Consider the following 20,509-nt stretch of genomic DNA (forward strand, 5'->3'; position numbering starts at 1 on the left):
TTTTTTAAGAGACCATTATATGGTCTCTTGATTTTTTTTTATTCTTGTTGTTCAGGAGGATTAGGTGACGTCACTGTACGTTGTCATGAAGCTTCACATTTCTAGCCTTCATACATTAAAAAATATGTTTCGCTAAGCTCCGATTCACATTTTTATTCCGGCGTAATCCCATTATTCTGACGAAACTATTTTCTTTGTTGGCATGAGGTCTAACATTGACACCTGCATGCGTTTTAAGGAATTCTAATAAATCATCCCGATAATTTTTATAGGCCGGACATTCTAACAGAAAATCCTCTTCATCCTCCACTTTACCTGTCTGGCATACAAAGCATTTTCTTTTCGTTAGTTTTTTATATGGCTTTTTATACCTTCCAGTTTCAATTGCTAGCTTGTGATTGCATAGCCTGAATTTAGTAAGGGCAATCCTATGGTCAATATTTTTTACGTCCGTTAGATAATCTTCCAAATTGTGGGACAGTTTAAATTTTCTGAGCGTACGCAATTTTTTCTTTTGGGCTTGGTCTTTTCTGTTGTCATTTTGAATAGAGCTGAGCCATGTCTGTTGTTCAATGTCATAAAGCCTTTGTTGAAGAAAACTGTAAGTTGCTTCGGGAGTGTTTGTGTCAGTCAGCCAAATATAGCTCCTAATACCCGCAAGGTCTAGTATTTGTTTAATTTTTCTATGCCAAAATTTCTTGTTTTCATAATTAGATATGGCAGAGAATGCTTTGCGGGAGAGTTTTTCGTTATTCCCATTGTTGTTTGAATATTTTAAGCCAAAGTTTGATCGCTCTACACTTTGCTTTTGTTCTGAGAGGGAATCGTCCTAATTCAGCCCTACACGCGTTCGAGCTACAGTATCGGTTTACGCCGAGAAGCCATTTTAGAAACTTTGTGGGGACCATTTCTATTGTAGCTTTTTCTAACTTTCCCTTGTAGTCCGCTCCCCATATTTCGCTTCCATAAAGTAGGATTGGTTGTATCAAGGTGTCAAAAAGGCGGAGAGTTAGTTTGATATCTTGTCTAAAGTGCTCTCCCATTTCTTTTCTTAACTTGAACATCGCTTTTAATGCTACTTTTTTAGCTCCTCGTTAGCCAAATTAAAATTTCCATATGGGCAAAAAAGGAGTCCAAGGTACTTACAACTTTTATATGCTAGCAGAGCTTTCTGTTTGTTTCTATCAGTTCACACTTTTCCGTGTCGCGAGTCTGTTCTTTCGTGTTCTCGAAGGGTAGGAATACAACCGAAAAACAAAATATGAAAGGGAAAAATGATAAAACCATAAAAATAACTGATGAGTGATAGAAAAAAAGTTAGAACCAATTACCCGAAGATCGAACCTCCTTAGATCAAATGAAACGAGAAAAAAGACCATACTCCAGACATGCGCTAAAACGCCGTATGGCAGCATAAAGCGTTACGGCTAAGCTGGAGATTTCGGCCCAGCACCGCTATCTAGCGAACTGTACAACACAAAGGAACCTGAGGTACCCGCGCATTAATGGGGAGGCAATAACCAGGATCCCAGGCCTGTCTTAGTCGGTTACACGCACAGCTCGCTGATAAGATGAGAAGTAGACTGAAAAATATCTGGGTTCTTTTCACGCATGCGTCTCTTGGGAATAAGCTTGTTGTCACAGTAGTGTGCTAATTTCGTCATAAAGCAATGAGAATTTATTGTGACCTCTATTCTAGGATATAAGACAATTATAGGACAGTTTACAGGAGTTGATCAACCCTGAAAATATTCGAGCTAGTTGGTGACTTGTGAGAGGTTGGTAAACCTGTGGCCTTAGTCACCCGTTTAGGCCTGGGTGCTACCCCCGGTCTAGGTGGAGCTCAAAGGCGAAGCGAAATAATCATGGCCGTTCCAACAAGTTCTCCGCTTTGTCTGCTCCTAGTTTGTTTATCCCTCGCTTCTCTTTCTCTTGGTAGGTAGCATTACAAACCCCAATGGTAAATGCTAAAGAAAACCTTTAATATTTTCAACGAGGTTGTATTGTGTTTCTGAAAGATGGCACAAAACAGCAGATGTTTTGGTTAATCGTTCGAAAACTCTTGCATCTTGTATTCTGATTACATTGTGTATGTTATTTTGTTGATATGTTTCTATTTCCTAGAGCTAATTCTCAGGTGTTGTACCAGCTATTTGGAGTACTTTTTAAGAAAGCGGATGCCTTAAAATGCATATCACGAAAGAGATTTGTCGTTGCATAGATCTTAAAACCAAGAAGCTTGCTCCGGCATTCGTTTGATTTGCTTGTTTGATGTGATATTCTTCTGATTTTATCTACATAGCTTTTTACAAAATTTAAACCTGTGCCTTGATGAGACTTAGATATATTTTATGGAAAGAGACAGTGCATTGAAATTGCTACAGTAACTGTAGTTTTTTGGCACATATTCTGCTCTGAGGGGCTGTCAAAACTCAAATAGCCTTTACAGCAAATACGTAAATACCAATTAGATAGTTTTTCTTTTGCTAAGAACTCCATCTGGATTTTTTATGTTTGCTATATGTAAATCATAAAAAAACAATAACACATATTTTCGCTTATGATGGAACATCTTTCATCATTCTATTTACATACAATTCTTGATCAAATCTCATCAAACTCTTTAGTAAATTAATTTAAAATGTTTTTCTGAACCTATATATCGGGATCATGTTATTTAGCATTCTTTAGCTTTTTATTTAGCTTCTTTTAGCATTGAATGGTTACATATTCCTTCAAAGGTATATCTTTCTATTTGTGATTGTAATTCACCAAGCATACAATAATATGACAATAATTTTTTATTGTTTCTGTTCCTGCCAGATAGTTTGTGCCTGCTTTAATAAATAATATATTTGCTAGATAGCAAAATTATTGCTGCAGATATATTGTCAGAGTTTAGTCCAAAAATAATGAGAATCACTATCACTGCAGAGTAATTTAGGTTTCACTCACTGCCAGTCATTCAGACTTCACAGGGCTTGATTTTTGCACCTACCACCTAAAGAGGTGGTATCATGCATTCTCTAGCATTATCCCCTGTCGGATTCTGGGGGAAATTGACCTTGAGTGCTATACTGTATATAAATCTTCAAATTCTTGCTGTTTTACTGCCAATCCAAGTTTCTGTTGTGATCAGTGTTTGTTTTATTGTGTAGCTATCAGTTTAATTTTAAAGGATATTCATATTCTAATTCCAGAAGCAGTGATATTAAATTTGGATTCATTTATGAGTTTAAGAAAGTGACCGAAGCTCATAAGCAATCACTATCAAAAGGTTGGGACTGGGAGTCAAATTAGGCACAGATTTGCTTCAAAGCAGGCATTCAGATATCAGGTTTTTAATGCTGATTGAGAAAAATTATTGAGAAAATCAGGAATGTCAAGAGAAAAATTCTTGGATCAAAGCAAAAACCAACTATCTAAACACACATTACAGAAATTTATTTGGTTTGCAGTTTTACTGGTCCAGAGGGTTGTTGTGTCTTTATCACTCTGTTATTAGAAGTCTGGAAGTGACCGGCCTCTATCCATTCTATCTCTATTGTTTTTATAATAGAATTACTAAGCACTCTATGATATTTTTTAGGTGGTCCAGCAATTATTGAGCCATGGCCTGATAACCTCCACCCAATTGAGGGAGAGAATATAGCTGTCACATGTGTAGCATTTGACGAAAATGACCCCAATGGTAGACCAGTTATCAAGTTTGCCCGCAATCTAGATTTAGGGGGGACAAAACAGATCACTGATGAGGGCCCAAATGGACACACCTACTTTACAACTGAGAAAAAAAGTAAGTCTCATGTTCATCACTGCATGTAAAGGACAGATTAGCAAATTGAATTACATTTAATTAAAGAAAATTGTACAACTACCATGGTATACAGTAACTGTATATTTAACACTCTGTGGTTATAATATACACAGACTTTATGTTTGTTTTTGTTTTTCACTTACTTAATTGAACCAATGGCTAATTCAACAGAAACTAATTAAAAAAATGTCTCATCCAGTAGTAACTATGGTAACAGCTGTCCCTTGTGTTCTTACTTAATTCTAGTGGACGGTCGGAAAGTGTCCACCACGTTGCACATCAACAATGTCACCCTGAATGACGACACAAAGAATGGTGGGCGCTACCAGTGTGAAGCCTACGCTAGTAGTGCTCCTGGTGCCGCCGCTGATGATGTTTATGGATTCACCATCACTGTGATCGAGCGTGAGTTCTGCTTCTCTTCCTTTCATTTCCATACAGATGGAGGAAATGACGGAAAAACATAACAGGATGCTTCAATTATATGTATACTCATTTCACATCTTATTATAATGAGGAAAATTTCTCCAAGTAGAGAGTAATAGCAAACAAAATTAATATCGAATGCAACTTTTTTTAAAATTGATGCGACTTTTTGTAAAGTGTCATTGAAATTTGAACTTTTCGTCTCTGAGCCCATACATGGAGCAAGCATGATCAAAGAAAAAACATCTTAAAAAGCCAAAATCTGGGTGATGTATGCATTTTGGAATTCAGCCAGGAATTCAAGGAACTGATGGCCATTGTAAGAAATTGTGTCTTCTTCCTCTATCTCGAAATGCATATTTTTAAGGTTTTTCAGTTGTAAAAGATAGATGTACAGTGTAATATCCAATAGTATGGGGGCGCGCTGTGACAATGAAGACACAAATTGTGTTTATTTTTCTTCCTTTATTGGCAGTACTTTCCAGGAGCAGCAGTATATTACACCATCCCTTCACCATTTTCTATATGATATTAACAGTAACTAAAATGTCTTCTTTATTTCACAAGGTTCTGAAATCCCTAAAATCCAAGTTTCTGAGGATGAAATTGTCAAGTTTGGGGATTCTGTCAGTTTAGGATGTAACCTGACTGATGTTGGCACAAATAAACTGCGGAATCCAATAGATCACATAGCTTGGATCAAAGACAACAAGCTCATTGACGAAACCTTCAGCCCTGAGAAAAAAAGACTAGATAACTTGGAGGTTAAGATTGATAGCCCTGAAGATGCAGGAATCTTCACCTGTGTTCTTACGGCAAAGCTCAGGAATATCAGGCCTTACAAGATCTATGGCAACATAACTGTTCAAGGTATGCAGACTTGTAGACATGTACACAGAGCGGTGCGTAGGGTACATAAACACCCCCACACACACACACTTGGTGGCAAAAAATTTGGTCTTTTCCGTTTATGATTCATGTTACTATGCATCCCCCCCCAGCCAATCATGGGTATGTACCTGGTATGGATACAGTATATACACAATATACACTTTATAAAATGTGTTTTTTTTGTTCTTTTAGTGTCCCTCACATGTCATGCTATTATTTTTAGGATACGTTTTGAATATTCAATTTTAATAAACCAGAAAAAAAAGGTTTTGCATGAAAGTTCAAAATGGATGGCTTAAAAAGTGTTAATTTCATCTCTGGATAAATAAAACACTGAATTGCACAATTAACATCGAGTAAAAATTGGAAAATATATATACTGTAAATTATATGTAATGCAGGGTTTTCATTAACTTTCAGAGTAGGCTGTGGAGATTGATAAGTAGGGGGTTTAAGTTATTTTTATTATCTTTTTAGTTCAAGTAGCCGGTGCTCGGTGGAAAATAGCCAGTGCTTCCGCTGGCCGCCGGAGCCTAATGAAACCCTTGAGTAATAGATTTACATGATAAAAGCTATATACAATAAGATGAGCGAAGATAATATGTACAATAAAAGTTAAATTTAGTGTAAGATGATGTCATGGCTGGAATGAAGGATAGCCTAAAACGTTCGGTGCGGGCAGCGCGGTACAGAGAATGGACTGGATAATCTTAGGCTGGAACTACTCTGATTCCTAGGTGGTACTTCTACTGGCTACTACTACCCCATACTGTATGTCTGATGCCAAAATGTAACAGAGCTGTTAAAAACTGTTCAATGCCATACTGAGGACATTTTCGGTTCAATTTTCCATTTAAATATCGATTGAATACAAAGAAATATTTTGTTTTGTTTTCAGTTACGCCTCATCTCTTCAGGACTGAGGTGACGACCCATCAGTTCTACAAGGGAGATCCTGGCAAGATGGTCTGCTCTGCCCAAGGCAACCCTATTGAGGTTACCTGGAAGAGAAAAGACAGGAATGATAAACAAGTAGTTGTCCTGAACCAGACAGGTACAGTACACAGGGGCGAATCTAGGGGCATGTCGAGCAGTTGTATAAACTGCTAAGCAAAAAATTGAAGATCCTTATCTCATACGTGTACTGTGTGTAGTCAACTAGCCAATCAGCCATATAAACCAACAATGACTTTTATGTTTTCACTGCCATGCCACAAAATCCTTTGAAAGCACAAAAGAAGGCAAGTTAGATGTTTTGGTAGTTGAGAAACTACAAATTTGACCTTGAAACCTATATTTTTTCCCTTATAGAACCGGATAATAGGTACTCGTTTAGCAATTCAGGCTACAGAGGTTTCACCCTGACCATCAACCCTCTGGAATATATGGACCGAGGTAGCTTCTACTGTTGTATCAAGGGTGAAAACAACACCAACACTGAAGACACCACCGGCTGCCAAGAGTTTCTACTCCGTGTAAAAGGTATTTTAAGGCACCACCGGCTGCCAAGAGTTTTTACTCCGTGTAACAGGTATTTTAAGACACCACCGGCTGCCAAGAGTTTCTACTCCGTGTAAAAGGTATTTTAAGACACCACCGGCTGCCAAGAGTTTCTACTCCGTGTAAAAGGTATTTTTATAGAGTAATATAGAAACATATACAACCGAAAGTAGAAGATACAGTATTTCAAAGCCTTAAGTATCTACCTATTCCCACACATTTGTAGGTGAGAAAGATAGGTGACGTTTTTTATTGAGGGCTAGCACTCACTATAGGCAGAGAAATGCGCAGGGTGCGCGCGCATCCCCCTTGGCGGCCAAACAGTGGTTCATTTCTTATAAGGAATGGTCCTCAAAATTTCAGCTACGCTTCTCGGCCAACTGTTTATTTTCCGTACCGTTTCCCATCATTGGACATTATCCGCTGATATTCCAGCCGCCAGAAAGGGTTTCTTTACTAAATATTTTTGTGTTTTTTAGACCCCTTGGGACCTCTGTGGCCGGTTCTGGGAATCATTGCGGAAGCCATCTTGCTTGCCATTATCATCTTTATTGTTGAGAAGCGCAAGAAAAAGACGGAAAAGTGTAAGTAGGAGCAGTGTTTGGCAGTTTGTGGCAGTTGTCTTTCGAGTGCTTATAGTTAAAGAGCTCTAATCATCCACACTCTTGTTATTGTTTTCCTGTCATATTGGAAAAAAAAACCATCAGAACCAAGGTTCTACACTTAATTTGCAAAATTCAATAAAACGAACAATAGCTTATCCATATCAGCCTATCTAAATATGTGGGCCTTGTCATAAACACATACTGATTTAGTAATTTGTTGGTTGTTTATTCTAACTGGTATTTTCTTTTTTTATTTATCCTCATATCTTTCGTGGAAACTGCAGCTGTCAAGTAAGTATTGCACTGTTATGCTGTACAAATTGCACTGTACTGGTGATGTATATCCAAGTCATATCACTAAAACTGTATCTTCATGTCTTACGGTATCAAAAGCTATTCCAAGCTGTAATTATATGAGTAGGAAGACTTTAAACTTTCAAAATAATCGCTCGTGACCGGCTTATATATAACTGATGCTCACTAGTTAGTTCACTGCTGTGAGAAACATGGTGGCAGCGGTGGGAGTTTCTCATTGTCAGTGTGATACAGCCATAATACAGGGCTTCTGGAATTACGCGCTTGTGCGGAAGCGCGTAATTTGGCTTTTTTCGCATAATCCGCGTAATCCACAAATTTCCGCGTAATTTGGCAAATTTGGAAAGGCAAATAATTTAATTGCACAACTGATGTGTTCTTTTAGGGTTCTTACCTCTATTTCTCGTAAAAAAAGAGAGATATTCTTCGTAACAGTGCGATATTTCGAACTGAATTTCAAAAACAAATAAAATGACTAGGCGTTCTTTGATAAACCGCGAAGGCCTAGGACTAATAATAAAATACCTTTTTTAATTGGCTTGTGGCTAGGAGCCAATGAAAACTTGCCTAAGATATTTTCACGCAAAAAATAACCTTTTCAAGTTATTTCGTGCTGTCCTTCCTTCGGTACAAAATGTAGTTTGGGCGTAACAGTTGATATTCCGTGTAATTTAGCGCGTAATTCAATAAAGAATCCAGCAAAATTTTGATTTTTAAAGAAAAATGTATTGCAAAATCCCGCGTAATTTAGCGCGTAATGATTGATCTTCCGCGTAATTTAGCGCGTAAAGAATCGTAGCAAAGAATCCCGCGTAATTTTGAGTTTTTTTCCGCGTAATTCCAGAAGCCCTGATTATCTTGGAACTGATTGATGATCGAGTTGATTAAGAATAACTTCTTCTTTAATTCCCGCTTGTCATAGCTCCAATACAATCTTATAATTATATCTGGTTACTGTCTGTATTGTATACCCGAGGATTCTAGCAGTGTCCTGTGTTGTGTCTCTAGGGAACGTGTCGAGTTCAGCTTCAGTTCCACAGATGAAGGTGACAAGGGTACTGTCCGCCTTCGCCCTGCTGCTGCGGGCACGCCGACGGATGCCAACGCCTAGAGACCCTAACCCGCACGCTATTGCACCTCTATGTTTGGTGCGGCAGTATTTACTCACGCGACGTAAAAACCGGAACGACAATGGACCATATGTCGTTTGCACACCCATTCTATGAAAATGGTTTTGATTTTATTTGGTAAATGTTATCGATGATTCGTTGCCCTGGTATAAAAGATGGTGGTTGAGCGATTTTAGAATGTGTTGCGATGATGGGTGTTTAAGTGGGTAAAGATGTTTATTCACGACTTGCATGACATGGTTTCCTATCAGTCAATATTTGGGTGGTTATGTACGGTAGTTTATTTGAGACTGGTTATTGGAAGAAATGTGATTACTGTATACAACAAAATGTGACCGGAATAGTTAGCTCAGTGCGTTGTTCTGTAATAGCTTGCGGTGTCAGTTGATATTTGGCATTGTGAAAGTTTCTAAATGATCTTGTAACGGTTTCAAATCATGGGATATCATTTGTGCCAAAGTCATTGGCTAAGAGGGTAAAGCTATACCATCGCTAAGATCCCATATTCTGATGGCCCTTGACTCCAGGGTGTGTCAAGGGGTGTATGCGACCCCCCTCCAGATGAAGAATATAATAGGTATCCTGGCCATGTGCATATGTCATATGTATAAGTCGTATGGCTACCCACATACATTGATGTGTGATTTTGGTTCATGAATATAATAAGTGATAATAAAAAAAAGATGAAGAGTATATCATATTGCCGCTTAAAATTCCTTCTAGTATTTAATAATTCATGTTAACATTCAATTATACTAATTTTAGATAGATTTTACACACACGATATTGTATACGCAGTGTACACCCATTTCAAATAAGGTTTTACTCGGAGGGTCCATGTGTCATAGCCCGCAGTGCTGTATGGGTATCGAATAAATCACCAAACAAACGTAAGTAAAGACAAATCCAAGTATGGAAAGCGGCAACGTTGTTTAAGTGCGTGTGAACATTTACAGGGCTTTTGGAGATCAGGATTCAGCCATTTAATCGTTACCCATGAACCACTGCGGGCTACGACACATGGATTCTCCATACCTCACTTGAAATGGGTATATATCCGGAAGCAACAGCGACGACATTGCTTAGCAAGTAGATGTGCTTTGTTGTTGCCGTTGCTGCTGCTGTTGTTGTTGTTGTTGTTGTTTATGGTTATCTCGCTGTTTCCACAATACTTCACAGGGGCGTACGCAGGATTTTAACAAGTTGCAGTCAAAGCATTGAGAAGCTGAATGAGGGCGTGGCCCCTCATCCCGCATCCCCGTGAAGATTTCATAGCTCCCGCTTTTGGATTTGAAATTGGCGTCAATGCGGCAGACTTTTGAGAATATTACACGATCCTCTGTCATCCTCGATCTGAAATAGGACTTCATTCGTCGCGTGGCACTGAACGACATGACAATATGTTTGGAAATCATCTGTAGACTACCATGATTAAGAAAATTATAGTTTTATCCTCATCATTTATAAAAATCAATGAGTAAACATTTGATTTTTCCCCTCGTTATGCAAATAAGATCGCCAAATTTTCTTCGTACGCCCCTGCTTCATATCCATAATCCAACAGGTAGTGATCACGGTTAATGAGCGACTGTGTTTTTAAGAAAGAAGAGAGGCTGGGTGAGGAACTATTCAAATAGGAATTTCTTTATCATTTCTTGTCTTTTTCTGTTATTTTTTTTTTCTGTTAAGTTATTTATTCAATTTATCCAAGACATCACATTGTTTGCGAAATACATATCATGTCATTATTGTTTTATGAATTATATATTGTACTATACCATGCTTATGATTGGTATCGTGTGTTATCTTCCAAGCTAGATAGCGAGTAGCTGTAACTGAGAACTATGGAAAATAAACTAAAATGTGTACTCTTAAATTTGCTTTTTTCCAAAACCCAATGAAAGGGTGAAGTATTCCCATACCAGTGAAACCAATAGGCCTCATCCCCGCGGCTCCCGTTTGACGACGGAACCACAGGGGGGAGAAACAGACAGGTACTTGCGCGCATACTGACGCGCGTCTAAAGAATACCGAATAGTGGACTTTCGCTAAGAGATCACGTGACCTTTTCGGGAAGCAAATTTAAAACAAAATTATCACAGAAATGCCCGTCACACCAGGGAACGACGAAAAAAAAATCTGTAAATAAAACTAAACCCTTACTGAAAAAGGAATTCTGGCCTTTTTTTTGTAAGCGCTGAATAAGTTGCCTTTTGTTGCTGTTATTTGGCACTAAAAGGCTGAGCGCGCGCTAGTTTGCCACACACAGTCACGTGTTCTCTTAGCGCAAGTCCCCCATTGACTTTTTCAAAAAGTGTGCCTATAATTTGTTAATGCGGATTAAGTTTATTTTTACTTATAATTCGATGCACAACTTGTTTGCTGATATCAGTTATCCAGGTTTTAACAATCATTTCCAGCGTTTGGTGAGTTCGGCTTACTTTCATTACTTGGTATTTACAAAATTCAAAACTGAAACTAAAAGTACGAAAACAGATTAAAAGCTAGGCAGGTGGTAGCTTTACTAAATTGGATATCGCCTACTGATAACCAAATAAACGAAATTCATGACTCATGGCCAGAATAATGAGATTCTCTATTATGATGGTACGTTTTGTTAAACTTATTGTAAACTCGTCAGATTAGCCCGTCCATAAAAGTGAAGACAACTGGAATATTACACGCAATAAAGGTAAGTACTTGAAATGTTTTTTTAAAGAAATCCAGGATAACTTTTTTGATACTGTAAACTTTTAGTGCCGTTAAGCAAAGAAAATGTCTTTAAAAAGATTGGATAAACGCCAGATGTTTTTGACAAGAGCCATTATTTTTCATCCTTTTAATTTTTGAAAACAAAAGAGAATTTTAGAAAAAACGTTGATAACTATATATCTGACTTTGCTGGCTTTGATTTTCACTAGCTTATTAAGGATAGGTGATCAAAATCGAACAATACAATATAATACATTATGGTCAACTTTCAATCGGGAAGCTCGCCTGCCGTAAAACGATTGAAAAATTCGAGACCTTATGGGTTTCTGTTTGGCCCAAGTAGCCATGGACAATAACATACTTATCATACAACCTTTTGGGAGTTTTTTTATTTCATCGTCAAGCGTTGTGTTGTCGCTGAGAGGGCCGTACAAGAATTAAGAATGGTTCCCGCTTCCCAAACACACTGCACAAAGAGCCGTTTGTTACCATTTTCAATATGACAGTGCTTACACACCAAATGACACCCTGATTGTAAAACTATACGTGCATTTCGTGTCCTCTTAACTCCCCTATGTATAACCAAGCAGACTTATCTTGGAAACGAGGCATGGCAGATCAACCCAGGCCCTCTGTCCGGGCACTGGTCAGAGACTTCGTGGACCGGACAACTTGTCATGGCATCGGACAGATTAATGGACCACAGTCACCATTATGGCGAGTATTCTGGATGGTAACCTTCGTGGCAGGACTGGGAATGGTGGTTCATCAAGGCGTCACCTTATTCGGCACCTTCCTAGACAGGCCGACATCCACAACCATTGATATGACTTACGCCCCGGTAGGTTCCTATTACACATATTTATTTTTACATTAAACTAGGGGCGGATCCAGGAATTCAAAATGTAGGGTGGATAATAGCCAGATAGAGGGCTTATAGCGGTTCTTGGCAGGTCAATACATAGATTTTATAATACTTCATGCTGAATTGGATTTGTCGCGTCAGCAAAGCAGGCGAAGGCACAAGGACAGTATCTCCAACTCCTCAGACATTTATATTTTCTTCAAACAAAGTGACTCTCATGCAATCAACTACCCCACATTCTGGTGTATTCTATGTTCTCTCTTCGGTACTTTGACTTTTGTTGCTCTCTTCTTAAATATGATGAATCCAATCCTACCTAAGACTTTGAATTCTAGCTTGCAATTATTTTGGTAAAGCTACAAAACCGACGGACCAACGTCAACGTAGCTGATTGGCTTGTTGGTGCTCGCGCGTCTAAAAATAGTCTGATCCTAGGAAACGCCGTGACATTTATATAATACAGATGATTGCCCCTACTTATGAGCCCCTGCTCATTGTTTTATTGTATTCTCGTTCTTTGTCTGTGGTGCACCGATCTATTGTGGTGAAATCTTCTGATAGCTTCTACATGACCCACAAAAAGAGTCGCCAAGCTCAAGTCGTGTCACAATATGATGTCGTCACAGCTTTAGATACAGGGGGTAGGGCACTGGGGGCATGTGCCCCCAAATATTTTTAAAAATTATAAGGAAAATGACCAGTAGGGGCGTGGCTGTGCCCCCAATATTCTAATATTTTCGGATTAATATTTCTATATTGTGCCCCTCCAATAATTTGGGGCCTGCACTGTTATAAAATATCAGAACCAACACACAAGGCAATAGAAACCAACAAAAAGGCAATCAAATAAATCTCTATTTATTTTATTATTTTGCAAAATAATGGTTCTTCCATTTTGTATTTCTATGATATATAGTCTTCGCGCCTATGAAAATAGATCAAGATATAATCATATCTTATACAAAAATAATTCACGGATTTATATTAGTCAAAGTTGCACTCAAACCAAAATAGGGAGAAAAAGACTTCGAAGAAGACCTTTGTGTGAACATAGAGCATGGCATCGACATACCGATGGCATCTTAATGTCCCTAGATACTGTTGAGGACTGTTTTAGACTGTTTAAGTCAACAGGCTTTAGTCTTCTAGCTATATTATAGCAAATTAAATTTGCAAACGTGCGTATTGAAGAGCAAGTCACGGGATTGTTGGAATAGGGTCAGCAAGAAACACCTGTTGCACGACTAAAGAAGGCGCGTAGAAGCCAAGATGTACTGAGGGGGGGATCCACGAGCAAAGATATGCACATGCCACCTGTAGGCACCCAGTCAAGTGTTGCATCAAATGTACTTTTCTTTTCTCTTTTTAGGCGATGGATTTCCCAGCTGTAACAATCTGCAATTTGAATGCAATTCGTAAAGATCATCTTAGTCAGTTTCCGGATGCGGATGTGCTATTAAAAGGATTCAGTGAAGCATCTACTCCTTCGGTTACTGTTTTTTTGGGCAAAGATGTGGAGTCATTTATTAAGCAACACAGTGAGGCCGGACCAAATGTTACCCTTGATCCCGAACTAGCTTTTAAAGATGTTATGGTGGAAATATTTGCCCAGTCAGAGTTGAAAAAACTTCGAATGGCAGGGCACGGTTTTGAAGAACTCGTGCTTGGATGTACGTGGAATAACATCAAATGCAACAAGGGGTATGTTTATTTCAGCAAGGGTCCGTACAAAGTATCTTTGCAGGGCGGGGCCGTAGCAGGGGTGGTGGCAATGGGGGCACGTGCCCCCCCCCCCCATCCACCCAACCAATATTTTAAAAAATTATAGGATAAGGACCAGTAGGGGCGTGGCTGTGCCCCCATTGTTTTCTTAATATCTCTGTATCGTCCCCCCCCCAATAATTCTAGGCTTGCTACTGCTATGCTGGGGGGGGGGGGGGGGGGGGGGATGAGTCAAGATGGTGGGATTACTCAAGATTATTTACATTGAAATAGCATCGATCGTTTCGAGTCAGTGGGAAGTTCACGTGATCCGAACTCAAGCTATCAGGATCCTAGTGTAAAATCCCACATCTATTTTTTATGCTGATAAACGTTAATGATTTTCAGAGATTTTCTGAAGTACTGGAGGCCGTTTTGGAACTTTCGCTATGGAAATTGTTATACATTCAACCAAGGCATGAGTGAAAATGGAGTAGCGATAAAACCTCTCACGTTGTCAAACACCGGACCAAATTACGGTAAGACAGGCTAGTACAATAAAGGCTAAACACTGGGGGACTCTGCAGGAAAGTAGACGGGGGTGATTGCACTATTTTTGAGGATATAAAATTTCGACTAACTGCTATCCCTTAGGAGGTGTTGAAGGATATTTTCCGATTCTGCTATCTCTTAGGATTTAAAAATATTTCAACCACGCCCAGCTCGCTATTTCTTAGGGGTAACAATTTCTGTTACCCAAAGTGACAATCACTCCTGTCTGTTTTTATCGGATTCCCTCCCCCCCCTATCCATCCGCGCGTTTCATATTATTGATGTGTTACTTTTATTTTACAGGTCTGACATTGGATTTGTTCATAAATCAAGAGCAATACATTGCACCGTATACACAAGAAGCCGGCGTTCGGATCTTGCTGTCGGATCAAAATCAAATCCCTTTTCCCGACTCTGACGGCTTCACAGTCTCGCCTAGTTCATCTTCTGCTGTTGGAATAAAGAAGGTTTGCATATTCAATGTTAAAGCGGCATTCGCGCCAGTTTACTTCAGTAGGGCCGATGGAAACCACAAACAACTAACAAGAGACTGAAGAATCCATTAGAATCCGCGCTATTTAACAGGCCATCCGTTCTAAATTTTCAGTTACATCCTCAAAGAAACTTCCAATAGACACACTGCTTTTACAATTTGAAATATTTTTCGCGTTCTTCGTTAAAATCACCGGAGATTGTTACGTAAACTACTGGAAGTAATTTGGTGATAATGCGGCTTTAAATAGCGCAACAAAATATGCGCGCGCGCTGTATTTCCCTCGTATATCCTAGCATGTGATACTCTGGCGAACATTATCTTAATTTGTTTTTGTACAGATCTTTATCACTCGCATCGACCCGTTCAACAACGGAAGTTGTTACAAAGTGACCAAGGGTCTTGAGGAGGGAAGCATTTATAAGTCCGTCTTTTCTCATGATATGGGATATTCTGTGCAGGTAAGCTAAAGAATCCGGTGACAAATTGAGGGTTTGGGGGAGTGCCTATCTTACCTCTCTCTCAATACAGCTCTTTCTTTTGTGTCCTACTAGCCGAGAGCTTTTATACGCTCTTGTTTCATCCTATTTGCACATGCGACCTTGTCAAAGTGACGTCATTAACCGACAAGCCGCTCAGCCAATAGCAGCCAGGGAAAGATAGGCTAGCCTGCTAGCACGGGTCAAGGACGGATTTTGAATATTAGGGCCCCCGAATGGTCTTTGGCGAGCACTTGCGAGCTTGCGAGCACCCCGTTTTTTTATGCGAGACCGAGCAGTTTTAGGCGGAAAAACTGCGCGAGCATGCGAGCACGGCGGAAAAATTTGCGCGAGCTTTCGAGCACGGCGGAAAAAAATTGCGTGAGCATGCTTGCATTAGCCGAAAACGGCGAGCACATCGAAGTTTCGGGGGACCATTCGGGGGCCCTAATATTCCGGGATGGTGATGGTGGTGGTGGGGGGAGGGGAGGGGGGCGATGAGAACACATCAATGTATAGACAAGCATATAAGGCGACTAGATTTGTTTTATTTTAGTTCCCATACACGTCTTCTGAAATTGTCAGTCCGATGATGAGGTGAAAGTTGATTCCTGAATTTCCACTCAAAATGTTCGTTATGTATCCGTAGGGCTGTATGAACTCCTGTCTGGCGAACAAACAAAGAGAACTGTGTAACTGCACCGAGGGAAGGTTTGACATGATGACAGGCTTGATTTGCCAGGAAATTGAAGCATGTAAGAGACTAGTAGACGGGAATATCAGCAAATATAACGACAGTAATGAGTGCATTTGAAGGGACTGCCGAATAGAAAAAATGATGGAAGGGGTGGGCGTTTGCTCGAATTTGTTTTCTTTTCCTTGCACGTTTTTTTTTTAATTAATTTAGTTTTTTTTTTTGGTCCGTCCTGATACCGACTCTTATTTTGTTATCTGCTGCAGGGCAATGCCTTAACCGTGTTAACATGATGTATCAAGAGGGAGGTTTGAAATGCCTGGAGAAGTGCCCTCAGCCATGCACGTGAGTTGGTGAATACGATTAAATGGCTGTGAGAATTAGAGCAGGGCTATTAAAGAACACCTTAAACACTAACTCGAGAGCTTGTGACGCTTGTGACCTTTACCCGAGGGTGTCTCCTCTCTGCACGACTTGGAGGGGGCAATACGCATGACCCTTCCTATAAGTTGCTGGGTATTAGCATATCCAGTGATTTATCGTGGACCAACCACGTCGAGTACATCCACATGAAGGCCGTCAAGCGCCTATATGGCCTCAGCGTACTTAAGAAGAGTGGCCTTTCCCAGTTATATTTAATTAATCTATACTGTGTAGTTATTCGTCCGGTCCTTGAAAACGCGTCGCCTGTATGGGCCGCTCTACCATAATTCTTAGCTGATATCATTGAGATGGTGCAAAGGAAAGCCCTCCGCATCATTTTCTCTAATACCTCTTGTGATGGAGCCCTTTCCCTTGCCCATTCCAGCTATAAGTTTGCGCGCGCACTCACCATTGGATCCTACCTCAACTACCGGCATGCAGCGTGCGCTTCGTTTGATGTAAGCTTAAAAAAGCGCGCTGCATTCTGGTAGTTGAGGTAGGTTTCTATGGTTATGCGCGCGCAAACTTATAGCTGGAATGGCCTATTAACAGAAGTAATAATGCTTGCAAGTTCTTTATTGAAAAACCTAAACATAACAACGTTATTAACAATCTTGTGAGACGTCCGGCTATGGTACCATTATACAACCTTGGACGACACAGGGGCCCTGCTTACCATCCCCTCCCTCTTGAATCCGCCCCAATTCCTTACTATGGGCCTGCGACGAAGAAAGATGCTTGTGAAAATGTGTAGTTCAAGAAAATATCCACCCCCATTGAGGGGATTAGAAATTCCAGGGGGGGTGGGGGTTCATACGCCCAGGAATTTTCAGAGGGAAGGGGGGGGGGGGGGTAAAATGCCCTTTTTCCTTAACAGTAACTGTATTTACTTTTTTCCAGGGGGTTGGAAATTCCAGAGGAGTGGGGGGTCATATCTCCGACCCCCTCAATAGGAGGGGGGGGGGGGGGGTATGGATATTTTCTGGAACTACACAATATGAAGAATACTTTTTAATGTTATCCTCGACGAATATGTTAGTTGCCATTATGGTTATTATACGCCTGTTTTTTTCGTTTATCATTATTACAATGATGTTGGTGGTGGTGCTGTTGTAGTGATATGGTGATAATGGTGATGGTGATTTTTCTTTTCAGTCAAAATGTGTTCTCTCGATCAATGTCACATGCTCATTGGGCAGAGGAGTACAAGGTACGAATAACACTAGAAGGGATCTACTTTTACCTACATAGAATACATAATTACAATAAATGGAGCTGGCTGTCGACATTTGCGGATCTAGGGGGGAGGGTTCAGCCCCCCCCCCCCCCCTTTGAGCTGGCAAAGGAAATTGATATGTGAAAAAAATATGCCATTCAAATTAAAATGTGCATACCCCTACCCATCTCTTTTGCTGTTTTGCTTTTAGCAGTGCACAGAAAATAGAAAAGTAAGAGTAACAGCAGAAATGTGAAAAAGTATTTTCTTTTTTGGAAACGCCATGATTGGTGCACATTTTATCAATAAAACCGCATTCTTTGGGACGGACAATTAGAAACGCTTTTAAATCTGGTCAAATCCACTTTTCCCCTCGACTCTACAAAAATAATAACTTAGGTCTATTTTTATTTGTTAATTAATATCCAAGTGAATTCTACCCTGGTTCCAGAGTCTCGGACGTCTCTCTATTTAGTGGCTAGCGAGCTCGCTGGCCCTAATTAGAGAGACGTTCTAGGCCCTCGGACCAGAATAAGTGAATTTACCCCTCTAACCCTAACTTGTTTTGTCTTCATAAATACTTTAAGTTTGAAATAACGGTTTTTTTCAGTACAACATAGACTGTAACTAAATTTCAAAGGCGGGTAAATATGGCATTGAACACATATTCTACTGGTTAAATAGCACATTATATTCCAGAAAGCATTATCAAAGTTTATTCCGAATAATGGCAATGGAAGCAGCGTGGATCCCAATGAGCTCATCAGGTACAATTTCTAGCTACGTATGTCTGATTGATCGTTTTTACAGTATTTAGTAACTTTGCCATTGACATCCTCCTCATAAAAAAAATCCCCTTATTGTCCATGCCGCCTTCCAGACACCACAAACGCCCCTAATTGTGACCCTTTTTCCTCAATTATACTCCAACCATGTTCAAAATGTAACTATTGCTTATTCAAAAAGCTGGGCTCTTTTACTCTTAACATGGCTTATATTGATAAGAAAAACCTTTTTTTTTATTTTAATAACCACCCTTAAACAGAAACACCTCAAGGTTCGCATTTGCCAAGTAGACCTCAAAATACAATAATGTAATGTCATATTTATATAAAATATAAATTAAAATCTATTTTCAGTCATAACATCTTACGCGTGAAGATTTACTTCGAGGAGCTTAACATGGAAACGATAACTTACAAAAGGAATTATCCGGTAAGAAATCTTAACTTTTGGAAACTTAACTGTTACATGTCATCCTCGTGCCTGGCGGGGAGAGACGTGGCGGGGCGGAGGACATGGGAGGACGTGCAGGTTGAAGCGGCGGATATGTGCCACCTTTCCATCTACTCCGTTTGACCTCACTGCTTAGTGGCTCTATAAGGGCTGCCTCGTTGCTGATGTGGTCTTCCCAGCAAATGTTCCTCATTTTCCTTAAGTATTTGATGAAAAACGTCCAGCATCCTATCATCTCCCTTATTCATCTTCCCGGTCTTGCACCGTTATGATACTTTCTTCTAACTCCTTTATAAATATTGGTGTTTTTTTTAAATTAAGGTGGAAAGTTTCCTTGGAGACGTCGGAGGTCAGCTTGGGTTGTGGATCGGCGTGTCGGTGATCACGTGTGCAGAGTTTGCTAAGCTCCTGATTGACTTGGTGTTGTGCGTAGCGAAGAAGATGAATCGATCGGATAAAGTGCAATCAGTGTGCATAGGACGGGGGAATTGAAGTGTATGCATTCAATTAGCATAGAACAGGGGAATTAAAATGCATTCAGTTAGCATAGAACAGGGAAATTAAAGTGCATCCCGTTAGCATAGAACAGGGGAATTAAAGTGAATTCAGTTAGCATAGAACAGGGGAATTAAAGTGCATTAAGTTAGCATAGAACAGGGGAATTAAAGTGAATTCAGTTAGCATAGAACAGGGGAATTAAAGTGCATTAAGTTAGCATAGAACAGGGGAATTAATGTGCATCCCGTTAGCATAGAACAGGGGAATTAATGTGCATCCCGTTAGCATAGAACAGGGTAATTAAAGTGCATTCAGTCAGCATAGGAGAGGGGAATTAAAGTTTATTCATCAGTTAGTGCTGTGTGTATTGAAGAAGATCATCCGGTCGGATAAGTGGCGTATGTCAGTTAGCATACGAGAGGTGAAAGTTCTTTAAATTAGCATTTTGGGAAGTTGTAACAATAAGAATAATGAGCTTTTTCACACTCCTTTTCTAAAAAAAAGAGAAAAGTTGTTTTTTGGGTTTAAGAATCAATAAAATAACCATTGCTATGTCCTACATTTATAATATAACGATAATAGACTTATTCTCGAGTTTTGATACAATAACCATCTTAATGCAACTATGAGCATAAATAATTCAGCGCTTTATCTGAGTAGCTGATAAGAATTAGTGCACAGTCCTAAATATTGGGGTAGCTTCACGAAAATAGCAAGCAAAGAACTGCTTAGCAGATAGAAATTATTCAAACCGCCATCCTCTACTACGGTAGTGTGTAGCATGCGATAAATAAAACAAGTTTTTTGCAAATCGTACTGTCTTTCATGCAAAAAGTTTAAGAAATCGTAGAGCCCAGATGCATATCGTCCTTATAGTGTCACCAGATCCCTTTGTTATTATAACGATGGGCCACGTAGAGAAAACGTGAAATTCATTTTCATTTTCGAATTTCTAT

General features: G+C 39.6%; 2 protein-coding genes and 1 long non-coding RNA gene across 3 annotated transcripts; 2 read left to right on the plus strand and 1 right to left on the minus strand.

Annotated features, from left to right (window-relative positions):
• Positions 1–1,793: 1,793 nt before the first annotated feature.
• Positions 1,794–10,560, plus strand: LOC5505652 (basigin). Its single transcript, XM_032373959.2, has 9 exons — positions 1,794–1,935; positions 3,590–3,796; positions 4,064–4,222; positions 4,811–5,113; positions 6,033–6,188; positions 6,446–6,616; positions 7,114–7,218; positions 7,524–7,530; positions 8,563–10,560. Exons 1-9 carry the CDS (start codon positions 1,866–1,868, stop codon positions 8,663–8,665), a joined length of 1,281 nt encoding a protein of 426 aa, XP_032229850.1. The 5' UTR covers positions 1,794–1,865; the 3' UTR covers positions 8,666–10,560.
• A 302-nt stretch (positions 10,561–10,862) lies between these two features.
• On the plus strand, positions 10,863–20,364 carry LOC5505651 (acid-sensing ion channel 2). The gene is made up of 12 exons (XM_032373958.2): positions 10,863–11,376; positions 11,987–12,237; positions 13,631–13,962; positions 14,371–14,501; positions 14,818–14,981; positions 15,349–15,468; positions 16,136–16,241; positions 16,447–16,525; positions 17,759–17,813; positions 18,519–18,586; positions 18,959–19,034; positions 19,377–20,364. Exons 2-12 carry the CDS (start codon positions 12,007–12,009, stop codon positions 19,545–19,547), a joined length of 1,533 nt encoding a protein of 510 aa, XP_032229849.2. The 5' UTR covers positions 10,863–11,376; positions 11,987–12,006; the 3' UTR covers positions 19,548–20,364.
• Positions 14,790–15,905, minus strand: LOC116613481. The gene is made up of 2 exons (XR_004294168.2): positions 15,523–15,905; positions 14,790–14,964 (listed from the first exon to the last, which is right to left on the minus strand). It is a non-coding gene; the product is annotated as an uncharacterized LOC116613481 (long non-coding RNA).
• Positions 20,365–20,509: the final 145 nt, after the last annotated feature.

The sequence above is a fragment of the Nematostella vectensis genome, chromosome 5, assembly GCF_932526225.1.
Source record: "Nematostella vectensis chromosome 5, jaNemVect1.1, whole genome shotgun sequence".
NCBI classification, from domain to species: Eukaryota; Metazoa; Cnidaria; class Anthozoa; order Actiniaria; family Edwardsiidae; genus Nematostella; species Nematostella vectensis.

What these genes read in the sequence shown, in the direction of transcription:
- LOC5505652 (XM_032373959.2), top strand. Translation starts at nt 1,866, where the DNA reads ATGGCCGTTCCAACAAGTTCTCCGCTTTGTCTGCTCCTAGTTTGTTTA. An exon ending in CACCATCACTGTGATCGAGC is followed by an intron (nt 4,223 to 4,810) that starts GTGAGTTCTGCT and finishes TTATTTCACAAG; the next exon opens with GTTCTGAAATCCCTAAAATC. An exon ending in TGGCAACATAACTGTTCAAG is followed by an intron (nt 5,114 to 6,032) that starts GTATGCAGACTT and finishes TTTTGTTTTCAG; the next exon opens with TTACGCCTCATCTCTTCAGG.
- LOC5505651 (XM_032373958.2), top strand. Translation starts at nt 12,007, where the DNA reads ATGGCAGATCAACCCAGGCCCTCTGTCCGGGCACTGGTCAGAGACTTC. An exon ending in CTGCTGTTGGAATAAAGAAG is followed by an intron (nt 14,982 to 15,348) that starts GTTTGCATATTC and finishes GTTTTTGTACAG; the next exon opens with ATCTTTATCACTCGCATCGA. An exon ending in ATATGGGATATTCTGTGCAG is followed by an intron (nt 15,469 to 16,135) that starts GTAAGCTAAAGA and finishes ATGTATCCGTAG; the next exon opens with GGCTGTATGAACTCCTGTCT.